The sequence below is a fragment of the Triticum urartu genome, chromosome 4, assembly GCF_003073215.2.
Source record: "Triticum urartu cultivar G1812 chromosome 4, Tu2.1, whole genome shotgun sequence".
NCBI classification, from domain to species: domain Eukaryota; kingdom Viridiplantae; phylum Streptophyta; class Magnoliopsida; order Poales; family Poaceae; genus Triticum; species Triticum urartu.
The window spans coordinates 383,840,907-383,863,394 of record NC_053025.1 but is presented as its reverse complement, the minus strand read 5'-3'; the positions used below and the strand labels follow the sequence as shown (position 1 = coordinate 383,863,394).

Here is a 22,488-nt window from a genome sequence, read left to right as displayed (position 1 = left end):
GAATTCATAATCCTTATCAGTAACAAAGATAGGTGAAGTAGCAAAAGCAGGGTCAGGTTTCATTCTAGCATTTAGAGATTGCTTACTCCATTTAGCTAATAATTTTTTAAGTTCAGTTCTATTTCTGCAAGCTAAAATAGCTAAAGAAGCATCTTGATCAAAAACATAACCCTTAGGAATAGCATGTGGTTCTTCATCATCACTTTCATCAGTATCATCAGATGCAATATTTTCAATTTCTCTAGCCCTAGCAAGTTGTTCATCAAGAAAAGCACTAAGTGGCATAGTAGTATCAGGCATAGAGGTAGTTTCATCATAAGTATCATGCATAACAGAAGTGGCATCATCAATAACATGTGACATATTAGAACGAATAGTAGAAGCAGGTGTAGGTGTCGCAAGCTTACTCAAAATAGAAGGTGAATCAAGTGCGGAGCTAGATGGCAGTTCCTTACCTCCCCTCGTAGTTGAGGGATAGATCTTAGTTTTTGGATCTCTCAAGTTCTTCATAATGATAAGCAGATATATATCCCAAGTGACTCAAAGAATAGAGCTATGCTCCCCAGCAACGGCGCCAGAAAATAGTCTTGATAACCCACAAGTATAGGAGATCGCAACAGTTTTCGAGGATAGAGTATTCAACCCAAATTTATTGATTCAACACAAGGGGGTCCAAAGAATATTCTCAAGTATCAGCAGCTGAGTTGTCAATTCAACCACACCTGGAAACTTAATATCTGCAGCAAAGTGTTTAGTAGCAAAGTAATATGATAGTAGTGGTAACGGTAGCAAAAGATAACAGTAGTAAAAGTAGTGTTTTGGTATTTTGTAGTGATGATAGCAATAGCAACGGAAAAGTAAATAAGCGAAGAACAATATATGGAAAGCTCGTAGGCAATGGATCAGTGATAGAGAATTATGCCGGATGCGGTTCATCATGTAACAGTCATAACCTAGGGTGACACAGAACTAGCTCCAGTTCGTTGATATAATGTAGGCATGTATTCCGAATATAGTCATACGTGCTTATGGAAAAGAACTTGCATGACATCTTTTGTCCTACCCTCCCGTGGCAGCGGGGTCCTTACGAAAACTAAGGGATATTAAGGCCTCCTTTTAATAGAGAACCGAAACAAAGCATTAACACATAGTGAATACATGAACTCCTCAAACTACGGTCATCATCGGTAAGTATCCCGATTATTGTCACTTCGGGGTTAACGGATCATAACACATAATAGGTGACTATAGACTTGCAAGATAGGATCAAGAACACTCATATATTGATGAAAACATAATAGGTTCAGATCTGAAATCATGGCACTCGGGCCCTAGTGACATGCATTAAGCATAGCAAAGTCATAGCAACATTAATCTCAGAACATAATGGATACTAGGGATCAAACCCTAACAAAACTAACTCAATTACATGATAGATCCCATCCAACCCATCACCGTCCAGCAAGCCTATAATGGAATTACTCACGCACGGCAGTGAGCATCATGAAATTGGTGAAGGAGAATGGTTGATGATTACGATGGCGATGAATTCCCCTTTCCGGAGCCCCGAACGCACTCCAGATCAGCCCTCCCGAGAGGTTTTAGGGCTTGGCGGCGGCTCTGTATCGTAAAACGCGATGATTTCTTCTCTCTGATTTTTCTCCCCGAAACTCAATATATTGAGGTGGAGTTGGAGTCAGAGAGGCAACAGGGGGCCCACGAGGTAGGGGCGCGCCCCCCACCCTCGTGGCAAGGTGGTGGCCCCCTGGCCTTCATCTTTGGCAGGTATTTTTCTTATTTTCTGAAAAGTGTTTCCGTAAAGTTTCAGGTCATTCCGTGAACGTTTGCTCCTGCACATAAATAACACCATGATAATTCTGTTGAAAACAGCGTCAGACCGGGTTAGTTCCATTCAAATCATGCAAGTTAGAGTCCAAAATAAGGGCAAAAGTGTTTGGAAAAGTAGATACGTTGGAGACGTATAAATGGTCATCTCCATGACCCGGTGATACGCCTAGTTGATGTGAGACTATCTTCCCCCTTTTTGTCTTCTCCGCAACCACCACTCTATTCCACCTATAGTGCTATATCCATGGCTCACGCTCATGTATTGCGTGAAGATTGAAAAAGTTTTGAGAATGTCAAAAGTATGAAACAATTGCTTGGCTTGTCATCGGGGTTGTGCATGATTTAAATATTTTGTGTGGTGAAGATAGAGCATAGCCAGACTATATGATTTTGTACGGATAACTTTCTTTAGCTATGTTATTTTGAGAAGACATAATTGCTTTGTTAGTATGCTTGAAGTATTATTATTTTTATGTCAATATGAACTTTTGTCTTGAATCTTTCGGATCTGAATATTCATACCACAATTAAGAAGAATTACATTAAAATTATGCCAAGTAGCACTCCACATCAAAAATTCTGTTTTTATCATTTACCTACTCGAGGACGAGCAGGAATTAAGCTTGGGGATGCTTGATACGTCTCCAACGTATCTATAATTTTTGATTGCTCCATGCTATATTATCTACTGTTTTGGATATTATTGGGCTTTATTATCCATTTTTATATTATTTTTGGGACTAATCTATTAACCGGAGGCCCAGCCTAGAATTGCCGTTTTTTGTCTGTTTTAGGGTTTCGAAGAAAAGGAATATCAAACGGAGTCCAAACGGAATGAAACCTTCGGGAACGTGATTTTCTCAACGAATAAGACCAGAGAGACTTGGACCCTACGTCAAGAAATAAAACAGGAGGCCACGGGGTAGGGGGCGTGACTGCCTACCCTAGGCGCGCCCTCCACCCTCGTGGGCCCCCTGTTGCTCCACCGACGTACTCATTCCTCCTATATATATCCACGTACCCCCAAACGATCAGAACGGAGCCAAAACCCTAATTCCACCGCCATAACTTTCTGTATCCACGAGATCCCATCTTGGGGCCTGTTCCGGAGCCCCGCCGAAGGGGGCATCGATCACGGAGGGCTTCTACATCAACACCATAGCCTCTCTAATGAAGTGTGAGTAGTTTACCTCAGACCTACGGGTCCATAGTTAGTAGCTAGATGGATTCTTCTCTCTTTTTGGGTCTCAATACAATGTTCTCCCCCTCTCTTGTGGAGATCTATTCGATGTAATCTTCTTTTTGCGGTGTGTTTGTTGAGACCGATGAATTGTGGGTTCATGATCAAGTCTATCTATGAATAGTATTTGAATCTTCTCTGGATTCTTTTATGTATGATTGGTTATCTTTGCAAGTCTCTTCGAATTATCAGTTTGGTTTGGCCTACTAGATTGATCTTTCTTGCAACGGGAGAAGTGCTTAGCTTTGGGTTCAATCTTGCGGTGTCCTTTCCCAGTGACAGTAAGGGCAACAAGGCACGTATTGTATTGTTGTCATCGAGGATAACAAGATGGGATTTTCTTCATATTGCATGAGTCTATCCCTCTACATTATGTCATCTTGCTTAAGGCGTCACTCTGTTTTTAACTTAATACTCTAGATGCATGCTGGATAGCGGTCGATGAGTGGAGTAATAGTAGTAGATGCAGGAAGGAGTCATTCTACTTGTCTCGGACGTGATGCCTATATACATGATCATACCTAGATATTCTCATAACTATGCTCAATTCTGTCAATTGGTCAACAGTAATTTGTTCACCCATTGTAGAATACTTATGCTCTCGAGAGAAACCACTAGTGAAACCTATGGCCCCCGGGTCTATCTTTATCATATTGATCTCCTACTACTTAGTTATTTACTTTGCCTTTATTTTACTTTGCATCTTTTATCATAAAAATACCAAAAATATTATCTTATCATATCTATCAGATCTCACTCTCGTAAGTGGCCCTATAGGGATTGACAACCCCTATTTGCATTGGTTGCGAGGATTTATTTGTTTTGTGCAGGTGCGAGGGACTTGCGCGTAGCCTCCTACTGGATTGATACCTTCGTTCTCAAAAACTGAGGGAAATACTTACGCTACTTTGCTGCATCATCCTTTCCTCTTCGGGGAAAACCAACGCAGTGCTCAAGAGGTAGCAGTAGTGTCAAGAAACGTCTTACATTATGGGACCGAGGAAGTACAACGTAAATAACATGGTAATGTAGACTCCTGGACATGATAACTTAGGTAAAAACACTACGATAACTTTGATCCGTGATTTTTTTTGTTGTTGAAAACATACTCTGATAACTTTTTGTGTAAATATCATGATAATATAGGCTCCCAGTCTTGATAACTTAGGTACAAACAGCACGATAATTTTGACCCGTGTTTATTTTGAAACATACCACTGATATTTTCTCGTGTAAATAACATGATAATATACGCTCCCAAACATGATAACTTAGATACAAACACCGCAATAACCGTGACCCATGTAAAAAAGTTGTTTGGAAACATACTCCGGTAGCATTTGTATAAATACATGGTAATATAGGCTCCGGGGGGGTACTTTGTGTGCAAATAGCACGGTATTGTACACACAGTAAAGTTGATAACTCACTACACCCACCATAACTTTTGACCCCGAGATAAAAGTTTGTTGAAAACATGCCCTGATAACTTGTCTGTAAATAACATGGTAATATACATACAACAGAGCTGATAACTTACCTAATCCAGACATGGTAACTTTCTGACCAAGAAAAAAATTTGATAAAAAATACTTCCCAATAACTCATGTGTAAACAACATGATAATACACACACATGAGAGCTGATAACTCATATACAAATATCGCGGTGATTTTTTGACCAATGAAATGAAAACTGTTGAAAAACAGAAAGTTTGACATTACTTTGATTTAGAATAGCGTGCTTACTTTAATTTCTCATATTCCGATAACTTTTGTGTAATATGGTAATATACACAACAAGCTGATAACTCACTGCAAACGTCATAATCACTTTTTGACCCTGAGATAAAAGTTTATTGAAAACATACCCCGAAAACTTTTGTGTAAATGACACGGTAACTTATGTATGACATACGTGATAACTTATGTAGTCTAGATGTGGTAACTTTTAGTCCAAAATATTTTTTATCAAAACATACCATCATGGGATCTAGTTTCGAAGATCTCGATTTTTTTTGTGAAGACGGTTTTTCAAACAGAGCGACGGTTTGAGCTACAAAACATGTTGAAGTTTGAAAAAAGAAGAATTTGGGATGACATCCGTTTTTCGTCCTCTAGTGCATATATGTATGTAATTAGATAGAGGGGTGCACGTGAAAGGAAAATTAATCATTTTAATGCATGAATGTATATAATTAGAATGAAGTAAGGATCGTTCTTGTCTATTGTTAAAATCTAAACGTTTGGTAGTTATAAAAGTCCTTCTTAATAATAAAACTCATCTCCGCTGCAGCATCTATCAGTGTACATGGTGGCGTTATTCGTGATATATTCTTTAGCAACAGGAATCCTGACCGATGCTTATGGTTGTGTCTACGCTTGGAGCAGACGGCCAACTATATTAGTCATGTGTGGCTATGTATTTTGCCTCCATTAGTGCGTGCGTGTTGTCGGTTGTGTACATCCTATACCTATGCACAAGTAGAGTGTGAACTTGTTATGCTTGTATCAGATGTTATGAAACATTAAAACCGTCATTTGCCCCAAAAAAGGGTAATCTTCATGTCAGCAACCTCGTGCCAACCAAAAGAAAAACAATTATATATGTTTTTCACGCTTTTCTGTTAAAAGTTCAAGAATGAAATAAGTGGCTTTCAACTTTTTAGTGGCGGCATTGTGTGTGTCATGCACTTCTTGGAGGCGCCCCCCGGGGCGTTCAGGTGCTCGGTTAGAGGAACTGCACATACAGGGGATGGGACAGTGGCAGCTTGTGTGTTTGCAAAGAAGGAGCGGCGTGGCATCTGGCACGTCGACAATGGTGGGTCTTGGCGGCTTGGAGCAGCGGGGTCTCGGCGGTGGGCGCGTGATGATGGACGGGCGCAGGATGGTGGCATTGTCTGGCGTCGATGACAACTAGGCCTGACAAGGTCGATGCGTCAGTACAACTTTGAATATGGATCGGTGAAAGATGGCGGTGGCGACTTCTGAGAGTGCGCCGGAGTGTTGTGTGTCCCAGATCTGACAATGTGACTTGGTTGGGGCCTCCGGTTTTAGATGTTAGACTGTGGTGAGAGATTTGTTTGGTATTCGGCTCGGACGATCGACACTCCTTCATCGAGTGGATAGGAGTAGCGACATATGTTGTCAAGATGACAGCTTCAGATGTACGTATTACTTTGTAAGGTTTTTATGAATAATTAGTAAAGTGGCTGCATGCATCGTCCAGATGTAGTGGCAAAGCCAGGAAATTAAGATTAGGGAGGCCAAATGACACAAGATTTTGATTGGAGGGGCCAAACTATACTTATGCATGTGTCTTTTTTCCTAATTTCTGCACTGTTCATCTTCAAACTAATAACAAATCAGAGATATTAGAGGGGAGGGGGGGGGGGGGGGGGGGGGGGCAGGGCCCTGCTGGTCCCCTGGCTCCGCCACTGCCTAGATGTAGAGACCGGAGTCTTACACCTTTTTTAAGAAAAGAAAAAACACTTTTTAGCGTTTTAATGAAACTGAACATGAAAACATGAGAGCGCGGCTATCGATGAGATGGCTACATGTTTTTGATATTACTTCCTCCGCCCTGTAATATCTTGCAAAATGATTTTATATTCTAGGCAGAGGAAGTATTAAGTAAGAGAATTGAGAAGATAGCAACAATAATTCATACTTCCTTTGTTTCAAATTACTTATGTTATACATTTGTTTAGATACAAATGTGTCTAGATATGTTTTAGGATTAGCTACATGTGTATCTAGACAAATTTAAAACAAGTAATCTGGAATAGAAGTAAATATGGAAATCAGAAGGTCACGTGAGTGACCACCGGGGATACCACTATATAGATATGGAGAGGGAGCTCCAGCCTTCTCGCCTTTCTCGGTGTTCAATGCTCTTAAGCCACAAACTCTCTCTTCCTCTCTGCTGTCTCTCTCGCCCCGCTTCTACTGGGAGATTGTGCTGCGGTGCGAGAGAGAGATGATGTCGAGGGAGCGCAAGAAAGCGGCAGCTCTGCAGGAGAAGCTGCAACTCCTTCGCTCTCTCACCCACTCCCATGCTGTAATTGATCCATCCCCTCCCCTTAGTTTCTCAATTTCTGTCCCAGTTGTGCAATCTCCACATATGTATATGCCTTTTTCGCCTAGGAGCTGGTTGTGCGATCTTCATCATGCCTGCTAGCTAGCTCTTTCTTTCTGGGCAACTTAATTAAGTAGATGGATGTGATGCGTGGCTGCAGCTGAGCAACACGTCCATAATCATGGACGCCTCCAAGTACATCAAGGAGCTGAAGCAGAAGGTGGTGATGCTGAATCAGGAGATCGCTTGCGCGGCGCAAGACTCGTGCAGCAGACAGACCACCTACCCGACGGTACGTACGCATGAATGCTTGATTTGTTTCTTATATACTCCGTAAAGAGGGAGTAAAGAAATATAAAGAGTGTTTAGATCACTACTTTTTAGTGATCTAAACGCTCTTATATTTCTTTCTTTACAGAGGGAGTAAAAGAGTAGCACACATGCTAACACAAGGCAGGGAGATTTGGATTGAAACAGTAGGAGTACACTACACACATACATATGTAGATGTAGGACCGCTCCTACACACATGCATAAAGCTTCCAAAACCCTCCCTGCATTTATATCGATCTGGTACGTACCCGCATGCAGGTGAACGTTGAAACCCTAGGACACGGGTCGTTCCTCGTCAATGTGTTGTCAGACAAGAGCTGCCCGGGGCTTCTGGTTTCCATCCTGGAGGCCTTCGACGAGTTGGGCCTCAGCGTCCTCCAAGCCACGGCCACTTGCGCGGATACTTTCCGCCTAGAAGCCATAGGAGGGGAGGTAACAACAAGCTAATACGCTATGTACCAAAATATATAACTAGCCTACAGAAACGTCTTATATTTTGTTGATATATGATACGGACTGACCAAAAGAAGAAAATAAATTAGCTACTGTATATATGTAAGCCAGATGATGATTTCCACTCTATCCATGCAAACGTGCAGAACCTGGTGGAGAACGTGGATGAGCACGTCGTGAAGCAGGCCGTGCTGCGGGCCTGCTCCTCGCACAGCGGCGGCGGCGGCAACAAGCAAACATAGCGCAAGCTAGCAGATCCTCGCCCTCGCCCTCGACCGTCAAGCATCTCAATAACATATAGTATTGGTTAATCTGGTCTATTGATTCTCCCTCTCTCTATATATATCATATATCTCCCTACCGTTCCTTCCTTGTTCGTCTACCGGTGATGGATGAATGATGAGGTGCCTATTCTCGATCGAGTAATGTTGTTAGTCATGATGCATGCAAGGCGGGGCATAATATGACCACGCATGCATCATGATTAAGGCCTTGATCATGTAACACATGCATGTGCTGTGAGGTCTGGAAGCTAAGAGCTAAACGGTTGGAGCCTTGTGTCGTACGTATCATATATGTACTCTTTCTCAAAAAAAAAAATGCAGGATGTACATGTCCACCTCCATCCATGAACCTGATGAGATCATGCATCAGGGCCTGACGACGCATGCATGCGATGCACGAGCACAACAGTTGTTGCATGGATAATAAAGCTCTTATCCGGGGAAAAAAAGATAATAAAGCTCTAGCTAGCTAGGCTCCGAATCTAATCTGTAGTGACTGAAAGCAGACGAATATGGAGGGAGCCCAATGGCTTCACAAGTAGGAGTAGAATAGTAAGCAACAGTAGGTGTGCAACCCTCAAGATAGTTTGAATAAAAGAGGAAGGGCAAAAGGCGAGGTTCCAAAAACAGAGGAAAGCAGCGAATGAGAGAAGGCCCGGCCGTGCATGCTGATTGATTTAGCCCGCGGTCACCCTCACACCTGCATGCCAAGGCAACGATAGGTAGAGAGGGTGAGGTCGGCCGATGGCAATGGCATTGGGGCGAGGAGGAGGGAGCACAAGGGCCGCTGTCTTGGTGCGTTGGCTAATACTCCCTCCGGTCTTTTTTACTCTACACATTGGATTTGCCGAAAGTCAAACTTTGCTAAGTTTAACCAAATTTATATTAGAAATTATTAACATCTATAATATCTAATAAATATAATATGAAAATATATTCCAAGATGAATCTAATGATATTGGTGTTGTTATGTGAATGTCTATAATTTTTTATATAAACTTGGTCAAAGTTGGATGAGATTGACTTCAGACAAACCTAATATACAGAGTAAAAAGGACAGAAGGGAGTACGTACGTACTCCTACTAAGCTGGCTGGCTACCCGTGAGAGATGACACGGGTGTGCTTCACGCGACGCCCTGACCTGCATCAGTATTTACCAGGCCCAGCTGGGCATGAGTGTAACAGTTTCCAGCTCCGGCGTCCAGAGCGTAGCCAGAGACCGCCTCCGGGCGCGCATTTGTCATGTCATGTGTTTGTGTTGTGTTGGCTTCCCCTGTCTATCTGTCTGTCCGTCCGTCCGGCACCGGCACTGGCACTGGCAGCCAGTCCGGCGCCCTTATGCCTCACGAGAGGGATTTTCGCGTGGCTCCATGTACGTGTGGCCCTGCCATCGCCCTTGTCGTCGTCGGGCTCGGACTCGGGCCCTATCCTACCTCCCCTGGCCCCTAGCCTCTGTTCCAGCGGCCTTGGACGGACACATACAGGGTGTGTGCTCCCCTGGCCCGTAGCCTCTGTTCCAGCCTTGGACACATAAAGGGCTGTTGCTCACGAGGCGACAATCAGGGCACTCAAACTCTGAGCAGGTCATGCCCCGGGGGGGATGCATGACTCACCACTCATGATGTGACGCTCGCTTCACCCATGGCCATGGATCAGGCTTCAAATCAACGGCCAAATGTACCCTAAATTATAATGTTTGTAAACGACTAACATAGTATATAGGTGACTGGTTATATGAAATCAAGACAACCAACGAAAACTGCATATTGGTAATGGCCGCTGAAAATGGTTAATGAATACCCCTACTTTTCATCGCCATAGTAAAACAAACAATTATATACTACAACCTCTGTTCCTAAATATAAGACGTAACAGAGGTCGTACTTGTAAGGAGGGAACAAAACTAGGCACTCAATCAAATCAAATCCAATCCTTGATATTGCATCAAAATACTTTTGGCAAGTTTGATGAAAGGGGAGCAAAAAATTCAACACTTACAGTCTGCAGGTTTTCCTAGTCTGGTCAATGAATGGCTCAGGCTCTCACAGTGTTAGATAAACGGCATTGCCTCCCAAAAAAGTATTGCTCCTGTATGGAGGATTGCCTGAGAAAAACATTACTTAAGGGTGTGTGGTTTGGTTCCTCATCCACTTCGTCATCAGCTTGATAAAGACAAATTAGCCACTGCCAGTATTCTTTCGAGCCATTTTTACCCGGTCGTAATCGTCTTTCCATGCTCTATAAGCTGTCCTAACTTCATCCAGCTGAGGATCTGGTATGCTGGTGAAGTGGTCCAAGTTCTCCACCCATTCTTGCCACGGAGGCAGGGATGCATCCAGGAATTTTGCTAGCTCAGGCACAAGAGCCGCCTTGTAGAATTCCATTACACCCTTCTTGATTTCTTCAGATTCATTAATTGACTGGATGCCAGGCCGAACAATACTCCCGTGCTTGTTCCTTGTGCAGAAACTGTTATCTCTGAGGATCAGAACTTCGGATGGGGCGATTGGTAAAACAATGCGAGAAAACTTTGCAAGCGAAAGTTCTATAATATCTTTGGGTAGTAATCCACGCTTCACTGCCACCGCGGTACCAACCATTTTCCGGATCTGAGGTCAAGAAAAGGAATAGCATCACTGAAAAGTCAGAGATCTGTATGCATAATACTTCTACTGTTAGGATAAACATTCATCTCAAACATCATGCTAGTTTAGTATATCAGCAATGAATTCTACATCCTAAAACCTGAACTAAGCTAGTCTACTAGTTATGCATACATTTAACAAAGGACTAGTTTATTGACACTAAATGCTGAATACTACTCCCTCCGTTCACAAATATAAGATGTTTTGGATATTTCAATATGGACTATAGTCACTATACAGTATACACGCACTGATATGAGTGAACAAACACACTAAAATGTGCCTATATACATCCGATTCAGAAAAAAGTTAGAAGATCTTATATTTGTGAACGAAGGGAATACTGTTTAGTAACCACATATCCAACTTAGAGAGAGCTAGTTAGTACCACTCAAAAAAAAAGAGAGCTAGTTAGTGAAGAGGGATTGGGCAATGGGCATTACCAATAGAGCTTTGCTACATCTACAAGTAATTACGGGGTGAAGGGGCCGCCCTTCATTGGATATTAATGGGGGGCACAGGGCCCACCCCCTAAAATTCAGAGGGGGGGGGGGAGTTTTGATTAAGAGACGAGGGAGTCCATAAGTTTACATATAAATCGTTCGTAATGTTACAGTATATGTGGATTGCACTAGCCCTTTCCATCAGTTCGGACTTTTGGTTGCGTTGGCTAGTGCATGAAGCTTAACATGGTATCAGAGCTAAGGTCTTGAGTTCAAGTCCTGATTTGTGCAATTTATCTAAAAATTGCCGATGCCCCCCTTTGTGTCCACGTATAGGCCTCTTGAGTCATACGTGAGTTTCGCGCGCCGTCGCTCTCTTCCGGTTGCACGTGTTGACTTGTCTTCCCCGTCACACGTGAGAGGGGGTGTTACAGTATATTTGGATTGCACTAGCCCTTTCCATCAGTTCGGACTTTTGGTTGCGTTGGCTAGTGCATGAAGCTTAACACGTAAGTCTAGCATTTTTGTTATCAATATACCATTCAATTGACAACACAGAAAAATAACTAAGCCTAGAAAGAAAGTCTATAAAAACGTTAGCATCATCTTGTGAATTTAGCTTTCATTGATGAGTATTTCTTCATAGACTCTGCATACCTGATGTAGCATAAAAGATGCTCCACATATCGTCAGTTCCACAAATTGAACTCCTGATGAACTCCGCAACTCTCTACATGAGCAGGTGAGGATATCTCTGAAGTGTGATGCACTTAGTCTGTCATTGTCATTAGGCTCATGGAGCCATCTAGCTTGAATTTGCACATGACTCTCAGGAAGTTCAGGATTATCCATATTACAATTATCTTCTGGTGCACTAGAATCAAGTATTGATGGAGAGTTTAAGTATTCCTCATCTATATCAGAAGTGGTTCCATCTCCAGAAGTGCTTTTGTCCGCAACCATTTCGGAGGGGATGGAATGCGCTGTTGTGCTTGTTTCTTTGGCCCTTCGGTGTGCTCCAGCTAGAACTTTTCTATACTTCGCACGAGCAGTGTAATTATGAAATGGGTGGTTTCCCTGCAAGTAGGAACAGTATAATGAAGCTTGTGCAGAAACAATTGAATGAAAAGTGAATGGGTAAAATTGTTATCTGATCATATCTGCCTTAAATGTGCTGTACAAAAATGGTAATCATTCGCATGGCAAAAATTTATCCAGCAATGACCCATAGAAATACCTGCACTTGGGGTTATATGCATGATTTGTCTTAGACAGGGAGGGGAATGTGAAATGTGGAAATATCACCTGGACCTGGTTGGGCAGGTCATTTACAGATTTATATTAATTCTGGAAACTGTATAACCGAAGATTACATTGAACAAAACGTCCTCGGTTGCTCAGCTTTATTAATGTCACTCAGGCTGCAAGTGGGATTATACATGGGCGTCCCACCTTGAGCCCACTTGATCCCATTACATTAAGTGGAAATAACCAGAGATCCCAGTAGAACGTACAGAAATTAGGTGGGAACAAGTGGGACTCCACTTAGCAAATGCAAGCATGACTGAAACATACGGAGTAGTACACACTAATTTAGCTTTCACGGGAGGTCCGTCAGCGCGTGCGACCACGTCGCTGTCTCTGGCTACATGGATATTAGACTGAAGACTCAGTCAAGCCGCACCTGTCCACAATCTCCCCAGGACTCGCACCACCTCTAATCTTCAGTTAGCACGTACAGCCTGTACTCTCTAATTCAGATGTAATGCAATCACAATCCAAAGTTATCGAGTATCCTGGAGACCACCATGGAGGCATGGACGACCTCGTTTCCAGCACATCCGACCTGCAGTCGCCCTCCGCGGCCAGCAGCCGACCATGGAACACGCCATGGCGGTCCTCTCAGCAGACATCACCAATCAGTAGACCTGCCTGAAGGGCTTCTTGTACCAGAAGGACGGCGAGGTGCGCCGCCGCCGGCCACTACATGGTGCCTAACATCCGCCACATCTCATGGATGGTCGGCGACTCGCTTGCTATGGCCAAGAAGCTACCTGCTACACCTTGCGGCGTGGTGCCAAGAGGAAGTAGCAGGGGGTGCGGCGGCGGCAGCTTGATCGACGGTGGCGGTGGGAGCAAGTTGCAGTACCAGCATGATCGGCAGGGGCGATGGGCTCACGCTGCAGCACCCGCTCTATTCCTTAGTGGAGGAGAAACTATCGGGATTGGCTAGCTAATAGGGAAAGGTGGGCTCCCGGTGGGCTAAGTGGGATAACCCAATTATTATTTTTTCTATCCAATGGGATCCCACTAAAGCAATTTAAGTGGGATGGGCTAATTAGTCCCACTTAAATCCACTCCCACCTGCAGCCTGAAATGTCACCTTGTACTTCAATTTTTGTCTGGCAGATCACCTAAAATTGTTTAACTGGTCGCTGAAGTCCATTCAATGGTAAAGTAGGTAGAAAGTAACAAACTAGACCACAATGAAGCTACTGAACCTGCTAAATTATGCTATTACCCCCAGTATCCCGATTTTCATGGTTAATTTGCACTGCTCAGGTGTTTTCCATGTCAGTGTTTGTTATCATAGGCTGCAAGAAAGAAAATTCAGGAAGATGACAGGGTACAAATCATATTTAGTGGACTAACAGGTCAGATCTGATTATCCCTAGTGTAATCTTCTCTCTTATGTCAGTCTTATTCATCATATAGTTATATCAATATGTCTCCCCCAGCATATGTTTGTTATCAGATGATTCATCGAAGTATTCACAAACCCTGTTCTTCTGCACAAACAAGTCCACAGCATACAAAAGACATATTTAATCAAAAATTTACCTCAAAACATTTCAGTATGTTATTGAATTCAATTAAGTGCTCCTCCACTTCTCCAGAGCTACAACTGCTTTTAATTCCAATTATTTCAGCAGGCAGAAGATAGAAGTACTCCCGGTACAAGCATTCCCTTCTTACATCAAAACTCCTACGATCAAATGCAGACCATGTCATGGAAAAATGTTGTTGTTTATGCATAATATGTTTTCAAATTAAGGGGTTCCCCACAAATTTTCATTTCTGAAAAATTGATAAGACAAAACATCCACCATGTGTTCACCGAGATAAGATCCTGGCAGCATCCCCACATTCTCAATCAATACACTTATGCATAATATGTTAATGTTATGGCGCTGCTAGAAGGAGGGCGCGAGAGGGCCGGCCGGGGGCCTTTTGCCAACGGCCGGGCAAGAGGAAAGGGATTTCCTTCTTAATTCTTGCTTGATTAGATTGATACATCTCCTCTCTTTATAGAGAGGTTACTTGACTCCCAAGCAAGGCTTACTTGACCCCTAAGCAAGCGACCCTTATCTCTAATTAACCCTAAGACTAACGGGCTATACCGCCAGCCCAAGCCATTAGGCCCATTACGTACTCTAACACTACACCCCACCCGGACATGCAGCTTGTCCTCGAGCTGCAGCCTAACCAACTTATAACCATGACTCGACGCAACACAAACCTAACATCTAAAAACAAGCCTTTTACATCTCGGCTTGTTTTATTACTCTCAACCTGAAACGGATTGGGATGCTTTATTTTGGACCCCTTAACAAAAAGTGGACACCATCCGCACGTCGGACGTGCACGTGTACATCCACCTGGATCCCATGGACACCACCTGGACAAAAGGAGTGCATGTGTATGGCCACCTGGAAGTGGTCGCAAGAGCGACCAGCAGAGGGGCCCTCGCGGTGGCCGACGGCGGAATGCAGTGGTGCTACGCGGTGTGCTCCTGTCGGTGACACCCTGCCTTCTCCCCGCCGGACGGCTGTTGGTCTGCACCGCACACGAAAGAGTGGAGGGCTTGTGATGGAGAATGACGAGGAGGGGTGCGTCCCCCAACCGCCGATGTCGCAGACTTTGATGTCGCTGCCCGCGGGAAAAACAGCATGCCCGCCGCCCGTGGGGGAAACCGCATGCCCAAGATCCCCGACGCAGTGGACGAGATCGAGGTCCTTTGCGCAGCGAAGGGCAATTTGGAGGAGCGGCAGCTGTAGACCATGCATCTCCCGCACACGCTGACGCGCTAGGAGGCCGCGCGCGGCAGCCTGCAGCCTCACCGCCGCCGACACGTGGCGGGTAGTGATCCAAACCGGAAGCGGTGACGACGACGGCGGGAACTTGATCTGCTGGATGGGGACGCCCTGGGGAAGCGGTGATGGTGACGGCGGGAACTTAATCTGGTGGATCGGGACTCCCGCCGGCGCGGTCGATGTGGGACCGGAGCTGACCGCCGGTGGCTGCTGCAGCAGAGCGCCGGGCGCGGCAGAGGCCGCCAGGAGCGGCGGCTGCCACTGCAGCCAGGGCGGGGCGATGGTGGCTGTGGATGGCAGCTGCAACGGCCCGGCGAGCGCGGCGGGGACGCCTTGGGGCAGCAGCAGCGGCTGCTGCGGCAGAGCGCCGGGCGCGGCGGAGGCCGCCAGGAGCGGCGGCTGCCACTGCAGCCAGGGCGGGGCGGTGGTGGCGGTGGATGGCAGATGCAACGGCCCGACGAGCGCGGCGGAGGCCGCCGGGTGTGGCGGCTGCCACAGCAGCCACGGCGGCGCGGTGGCGGCAATGGGCGGCGCAGCCTGGTGCGGCAGCAGCCACGGCGGCGCGGTGGCGGCGATGGGCGGTGCAGCCGGGTGCGGCCTGTAGGACCCGGCCAAGAACAGGCGGATCTCCTGGACCGCCTGGGTTAGGTCCTGCAGCGCCCTGGACACCTCCGGGGTGAGGACGGCGGGGGCGGGCGCGATGGAGGATCCCGGCGCGGGCAGGAGCGGGGCGACGGTCGTGGTGGTCGCCGAAGGCGACGAGGTGACCGGCAGTGGAAGAAACGGGTTGGGCAGCGATGAAGACATGATCGAACCGAAGCTAGCTGATACCAAATTGTTATGGCGCTGCTAGAAGGAGGGCGCGAGAGGGCCGGCCGGGGGCCTTTTGCCAACGGCCGGGCAAGAGGAAAGGGATTTCCTTCTTAATTCTTGCTTGATTAGATTGATACATCTCCTCTCTTTATATAGAGAGGTTACTTGACTCCCAAGCAAGGCTTACTTGACCCCTAAGCAAGCGACCCTTATCTCTAATTAACCCTAAAGACTAACGGGCTATACTGCCAGCCCAGGCCATTAGGCCCATTACGTACTCTAACAGTTAAGTAGTTAACCATGGGACACCAGAAACATCCCCGGTACCTTTGAGCAGGCAAGATACTGAAAACTTTGATATTATCTGGTAAATTTGAGTTAATAAAGTTCGCAAGAGCAATGCCATCAGGATCCTTCTCCCATGCTCGATCAGGGATTTCCATCTTAAGAGAGATCATTGTAGCCAGTGAATGTACCTGAAATTAGTCCATGCTAAGCATGCATAAAAGCATTGTTAGCCAAAAGTAAACATATTTTTTCACTCAATTAGGAAATCCAAGAGGTTAAACTGTCAAGTCCTACCCCTTTATCAGTTCGGCTGCTCCTTTCCCAACCAACTTTTTGCAACTTTCCATAATTACTCTCAAGAATGCCCCCTGCCTTGAAGATGGCAGATTCCAAAACTGACTCAATGGCTACAGAAGAAGACGAGAACGTTTAATCAGCATTCACTAATCCTCTATGATGATACTTGACATAGAAACAAGGGTCAACTTAGAATCACCCTTTTTTGGCATCTGATTAATAACATATAGAATTCCTGGTGGAATAACTATACTTGTGCACCCATAAATAGCATTCATGTTATATACTTCCAATATCACTCTCATAATCAACTTGCCATAATGCCACAGAACAAAGCATGACGCCATGTATAATGTATTTCATGTTAATGGTAGAGGAAATTGCACAAATACACAACATTTGTTAAGTGACTAGAGGGACGAGTTGACTTGAGCTGAGCCAAGCCAAGCCAAGCTCAGCTCTCTGGAAAAATTATAATATTCAAAGTTAAAAAAATACAAAAATTATAAATCCTTGAAAATGTTTTTTTCTTTGAAAAACTTGAAAAGATCTGAAACAATTCCAGCAATTCAAGCCATCTTCGTTAATCAATCTGGGAATTTTTAGCCTATGTTGTTTAGCCATTGTAAAGTTTGGAGAGTTTTTGTAAGTCAACTCATCACGTTCATACAGAAAATGTCCAAAATTTAAAATGGCCAGGTAAAATAGGCTTAAAATTTTCCAGATTGATCAACGAAGATGGACTGATTTACTATAATCTTTTCAGTTTTTTCAATTTATTAAGATTTTTTGGAAATTTTGATTTTCTTACTTTGAATATTATAATTGGCTCGGCTCAAGCCAAGCCGTCCGTCTAGTCACTTACAGTGCGTTTGGTTGGGGGTAATTAGAGCTAGGGAATGGGAATTGAAGAGGTACGAGACTTCAAATCTATTTTTTGGTTAGGCGTCTGCTGCCCCATAGAGCTTGGGGGTCTGGGCGTGCGCGACATCGTACGCGCCGGACTCGCACTGCAGCTGCGCTGGTTATGGTTCTCTAGAACGGATCCCGAGCGAGTGTTGCAAGGGCTCGACCTCCAGTTCTCGCCCATGGAGCGCGCGCTGTTCTGGGCATCCACTTCCATGGTCGTCGGGAATGGACTGACCGCCCTGCTATGGGAGGACCGGTGGATCAACGTCCGCGAGCTCCTGCCCAATCTCTACGGCTGCATTCCCAAGCGACGGCGCACGGCGAGAACACTGGCGGACGGGCTCAATGGCAACTCCTGGGCACACGACATCCACGGCAACCTAGGCCTGCATGAGATCGCTCAGTATCTGAAGCTATGGCAGATCATGCAGCAAACCGAGCTTCCACCGCCCCGGACCAGCTGATCTGGAAATGGACGGCGAGCGGCACCTACTGCGCACAGTCCTGTTACTTGGCCACATTCCATGAATCGACCGCCTGCTACTCCTGGAAACTTATCTGGAAAAGCTGGGCGCCGCCGAGAGTCAAATTCTTTCACTGGCTGGCCAACCAGGACCGTTGCTGGACTGCAGAGAGGTTGGCCCACCCTGGACTGCAATATCACCCTCGCTGTCTCCTATGCGATCAAGAGCCGGAAACGATCCGACACCTACTGCTGGAATGCCCCTTCGCTCGCCAAGCATGGCACGAGGTCTTGGCCTGGCTTCGCATCCCAGCCCCAATACCCAACCGCGAGCCCTCACTCATGGACTGGTGGAAGCATGCTAAGGAAAACACACCGCTGATCCTTCACAAAGCCCTGAAATCCGTCGCGCTGCTCGTGCCCTGGATGGTTTGGAAGCCTAGGAACAGCTGCGTCTTCGACAACGCAATACCATCCATCAATACGCTTCTCGATAGAATCAAGGACGAGGCCTGCTCTTGGGCGGCTGCCGGGGCAGCTGGCCTCCTGCTTCTGCTACCACAAACTTGGGACGTGCACTGATCATGCTGTACTTCGTGTGTCCTCGGATGATTGTAACTAAACATCTATCTTTTCAATGAAGAAACGCAAAGGTCCTTTGTGTTTTCTTGAAAAAAAAATTGTTTGGTTAGGCAGATTGGGAATTCATAAGGGAATAGGCATGGTACTTGAGACTCCAACTCCCACCGTTTCATTAAACAGGGGAGGGTGTGGGAGTTGAAAGGGAATTGTTTTAGTGAGTCAATCTTAACCCTTCATCATAACTTACGTTAACTTCCCTTGTCTAGTCTCTCGTCAATTCCCACGAACCAAACAAGGGAATACAATTTCTCCTCAAATGCTAACACATACTCCCTCCATTCCAAAATAGATGACCCAACTTTGTACTATACAAAGTTGGGTCATCTATTTTGGAACGGAGGGAGTAATTCCTATCATGCGTCAAACAGAGGATTAGAGAATAAAATGATTCCTCCCACGTCTAATCTCAATACAACTCCCTAATCTAAACTCCCATTCCCCTTCCCAAATATTGCCAAACACGCTGTTAACACATGAGACCTGAACGTCATATTTCTCATTAAGTGATAAATTGGAATAATTTGTGTTTTTTGTTACTGACTAGTCCTAGAGTTGTGGTTTTTTGTTGAAATCCCTTAGAGTTGTAGTTTTTTGTTACCTCAACCCCAAATGTTGTGTATTTGTGCAATTTCCTCTAATGGTAATAACATACTTTATTTATTGCAAGAATATGTCACATTCCAAGCAGAGATCCCAAGTTCCCATAGAGAGAACGAATGATGACAATTGGATGCAACTAACATGAAACACATGTACTTCCCCAAAATGCATTTTTGAAATTCAAGCATCAAATCGCAATAAATAAATAAATAAATAAATAGCAACTGACATATCAACAACTCAAACGCATAGATCAACTAAGCTATAACAAAACAAAAGGGATTACTTGAATCCGCGCTGAGATCTCGCTGCTTCTGAAGACCTGGAAGAAAAAGACCAATGCACTGGATCAATGCCTCAAGCAAAGACCAACCCGGCACGCATCACAGTGATAGAAACCAACGAGCAAGGCATCCCATATAACCTCGGTACTCGCTGCCGACGTAGCCGACGCGGAGCACGACCCTCTTCTTGCGCGTAGACTCCCACCTCATCCCGCCACCTCCATCGCTGGAGCAGGTTGTAGGAGGAGCAGGAGGCGGGGTTGGCTGTAGAGAGGCGGCGCCGAGGGCGGGGGCGGAGGCAGAGTGCGAGAAGCATAGGGTGGTACGGAGGAACCTAGGGTTAGTGCACCGTGTGAAGATAGTGGAAGAGAAGGGTCTCCAGAGAAGCCACGACGACGTCGTGGCGGCGGCGGCGGCGGCGGCCATGGGCGAGGAGTGCGGAAGGTTAGATTATTATTTTTTAGTATAGGCCGGATTAGATCTGTGAACGGAGAGCAATAGTAGTCATTGGGCCTAGCATTAGAGTGGGCTCGAAGTTAAAGCCTTCTAATGTCACTGGCAAAGCTTAGGACCTGTTGGGAACGCAGCATAGGAAAAACACAGGTGATTCTCGAAAATTCACGCAGTTCGCCAGGTACATGCAAGGCCAAAGGCCCCTCCGACGGGTTTTTGCCAAAATTCACGTGAACGGCGCGGTCCGGCGGTACCGGGGTGGTTCTGCCGCTGCTATATGCCGAGATGAGCAGGGCAACTACCTTGGGAGCTTTTCACTGGTGATTGATGGATAGGTAGACCCTGTCATTTTTGAAGCAATTGCGTGCAGGAAAGCAATGGCCCTTGCGGAAGATTTGCTAGTACAAGACTTCGTAATCTCTTCAGACTGCAAACAGGTCGTGGAAGATATACGAAAAGGAAATCAAGGTCCTTATGGATCCATCATTACAGAGATAAAACTTTGAGCTACTAGTTTTAGATGCAGTTTTATTTTTAAAGGGCGAGCCGTTAATGGCGAGGCCCATAGTTTAGCTAAGCACTCTCTTTCCCTCGGTCCAGGACGCCATGTCTGGTTGGCTAATCCCCACGATCGAAATTGTATCCCACTCTATGTGGATTATCATCAATAAAGCTTAGCTTTCTCCTAAAAAAAGTGATTCTCGAAAAGAAAAAAGGAAAAACATAGGTGTTACTCAGAAAAAAAAGGAAAAAACACAGGTGTAAGAAAACACAGGGTGTCTAAAAAAAGGAAAAACACATGAGGATCCAATTTCTTCATGCCTATTCTTGATAGAGGGACTTTCATGCCTTTTGAAATCTATTGACGAGTCATTTAACTTGAGTGCAATTAGAGTTGCTGCTTCGGTTGTAAACCACTTATTATTCGCAGATGACAGCCTTCTATTTTTCAAGGCTAGTGTTGAGATTAACCAATTGTTGAACACATATTGTCAGGCTTCGGGAGAAATGATCAATCATGATAAATCATCGATCTATTTCAGCAAGGGGTGCCCAGAGAGTGTGAGAGAGGAGCTCAAGGGATATATTGAGACAAGGTTTGATCATGTGGATTGTTAATGGTGATTCAACAAAATTTTGGTCTGATAATTGGATCCCTAGAGATGTTATGACGAGGCCATATGCGAGGCGAACTAGTAACCCATGAGAGTTAGTATCTCAGTTAATATGTTATACTTTTGCAAGGTGGGACTTGACAAAGCTACATGAAGCTTTCCTTCCTATAGACATATCAGCCATACTACAGATTCCCCTATGCACAAGCAATGTGAGCGACACCTGGGCATGGAACTTCGAGAAAACGGGCAATTCACGGTAAGATCTACATACAGAATGATGATAGATACAAAGTTTCTGAGAGGGTCGTGGATAGATGGTACGGCGGGTTCCTCAAGCACCGACCGTGACGCTGCATCATGGAAGCTCCTGTGGAAAACTCTTGTTCTAGGAAAGTAAGGATGTTTATGTGGAGGTTAGCGAGACAATCCCTGCCCACAGAGGATGTTTGGGCTCATAGAAAAATGTCCCCGACATGTACGTGTGGACTTTCTGGCGCCGAGGACTCATGGGATCATTCACTACTGGAATGCTCTATGTCAAGATGTATATGAGGCTCTTGTGGGTAGGGAGTTAGTTGAACACTTGTGCGAAACTACAGAGCCAAGCACTAAACAATGGTTGTTGGCCATGTTAGACTCATTATCACATGCGGAGTTTGTTAAACTAGAGGGATATTTGAGCAATTTGGTGGGCACGGAAAAAGGCAATTCATGAAGAGATGTATCAGAGTCCATGAGCCACATTCCAATTTATTGTTAGGTTCATGGCAGACTTGGAGATTGTATCGAAGAAGATGACAGGTACCCGGCTGTTTCTACAAGGGCTGCTCGCCCGAAGGCCCCCCTCCAGCGTTTGCTAAAATCCATGTGGATGCAAGCACTTCACAAAACCATGTCATGTGATCAACAGTTGATGTCTGTAGGGATGCACATGGGAATTTTATGGGTAGTTCTTCCCTGGTGATACATGGTACAAGGGGTGTCGCGACGTTAGAAGCCATTGCATGTTGAGAAGCCTTTTCTCTAGTCGAGGATCTCCAACTAAACAGCTTCATCATTGCTTTAGACTCAAAGCAAATTGCATATGATATTGCTAAAGGTAGCAATGGACCCTATGGTAGAATTATTAGTGAGATTAAGAATAGGGCAAAACCTTCAATTGTATCTTCACTTTTGAAGGCCGCGCTGCCAATCGAGATGATG

At 45.2% G+C, this 22,488-nt stretch overlaps 2 protein-coding genes across 2 annotated transcripts; one reads left to right on the top strand and one right to left on the bottom strand.

Moving 5' to 3' along the window:
- The first annotated feature begins 6,947 nt into the window (after window positions 1–6,947).
- Window positions 6,948–8,321, top strand: LOC125551710. The gene is made up of 4 exons (XM_048715007.1): window positions 6,948–7,147; window positions 7,326–7,457; window positions 7,757–7,930; window positions 8,098–8,321. Exons 1-4 carry the CDS (start codon window positions 7,067–7,069, stop codon window positions 8,191–8,193), a joined length of 483 nt encoding a protein of 160 aa, XP_048570964.1. The 5' UTR covers window positions 6,948–7,066; the 3' UTR covers window positions 8,194–8,321.
- Window positions 8,322–10,147: 1,826 nt separating this feature from the next.
- Window positions 10,148–20,405, bottom strand: LOC125551709 (putative tRNA pseudouridine synthase). Its single transcript, XM_048715006.1, has 7 exons — window positions 19,855–20,405; window positions 19,717–19,752; window positions 16,814–16,926; window positions 16,559–16,707; window positions 14,166–14,310; window positions 11,982–12,401; window positions 10,148–10,845 (listed from the first exon to the last, which is right to left on the bottom strand). Exons 1-7 carry the CDS (start codon window positions 20,138–20,140, stop codon window positions 10,414–10,416), a joined length of 1,581 nt encoding a protein of 526 aa, XP_048570963.1. The 5' UTR covers window positions 20,141–20,405; the 3' UTR covers window positions 10,148–10,413.
- Window positions 20,406–22,488: the final 2,083 nt, after the last annotated feature.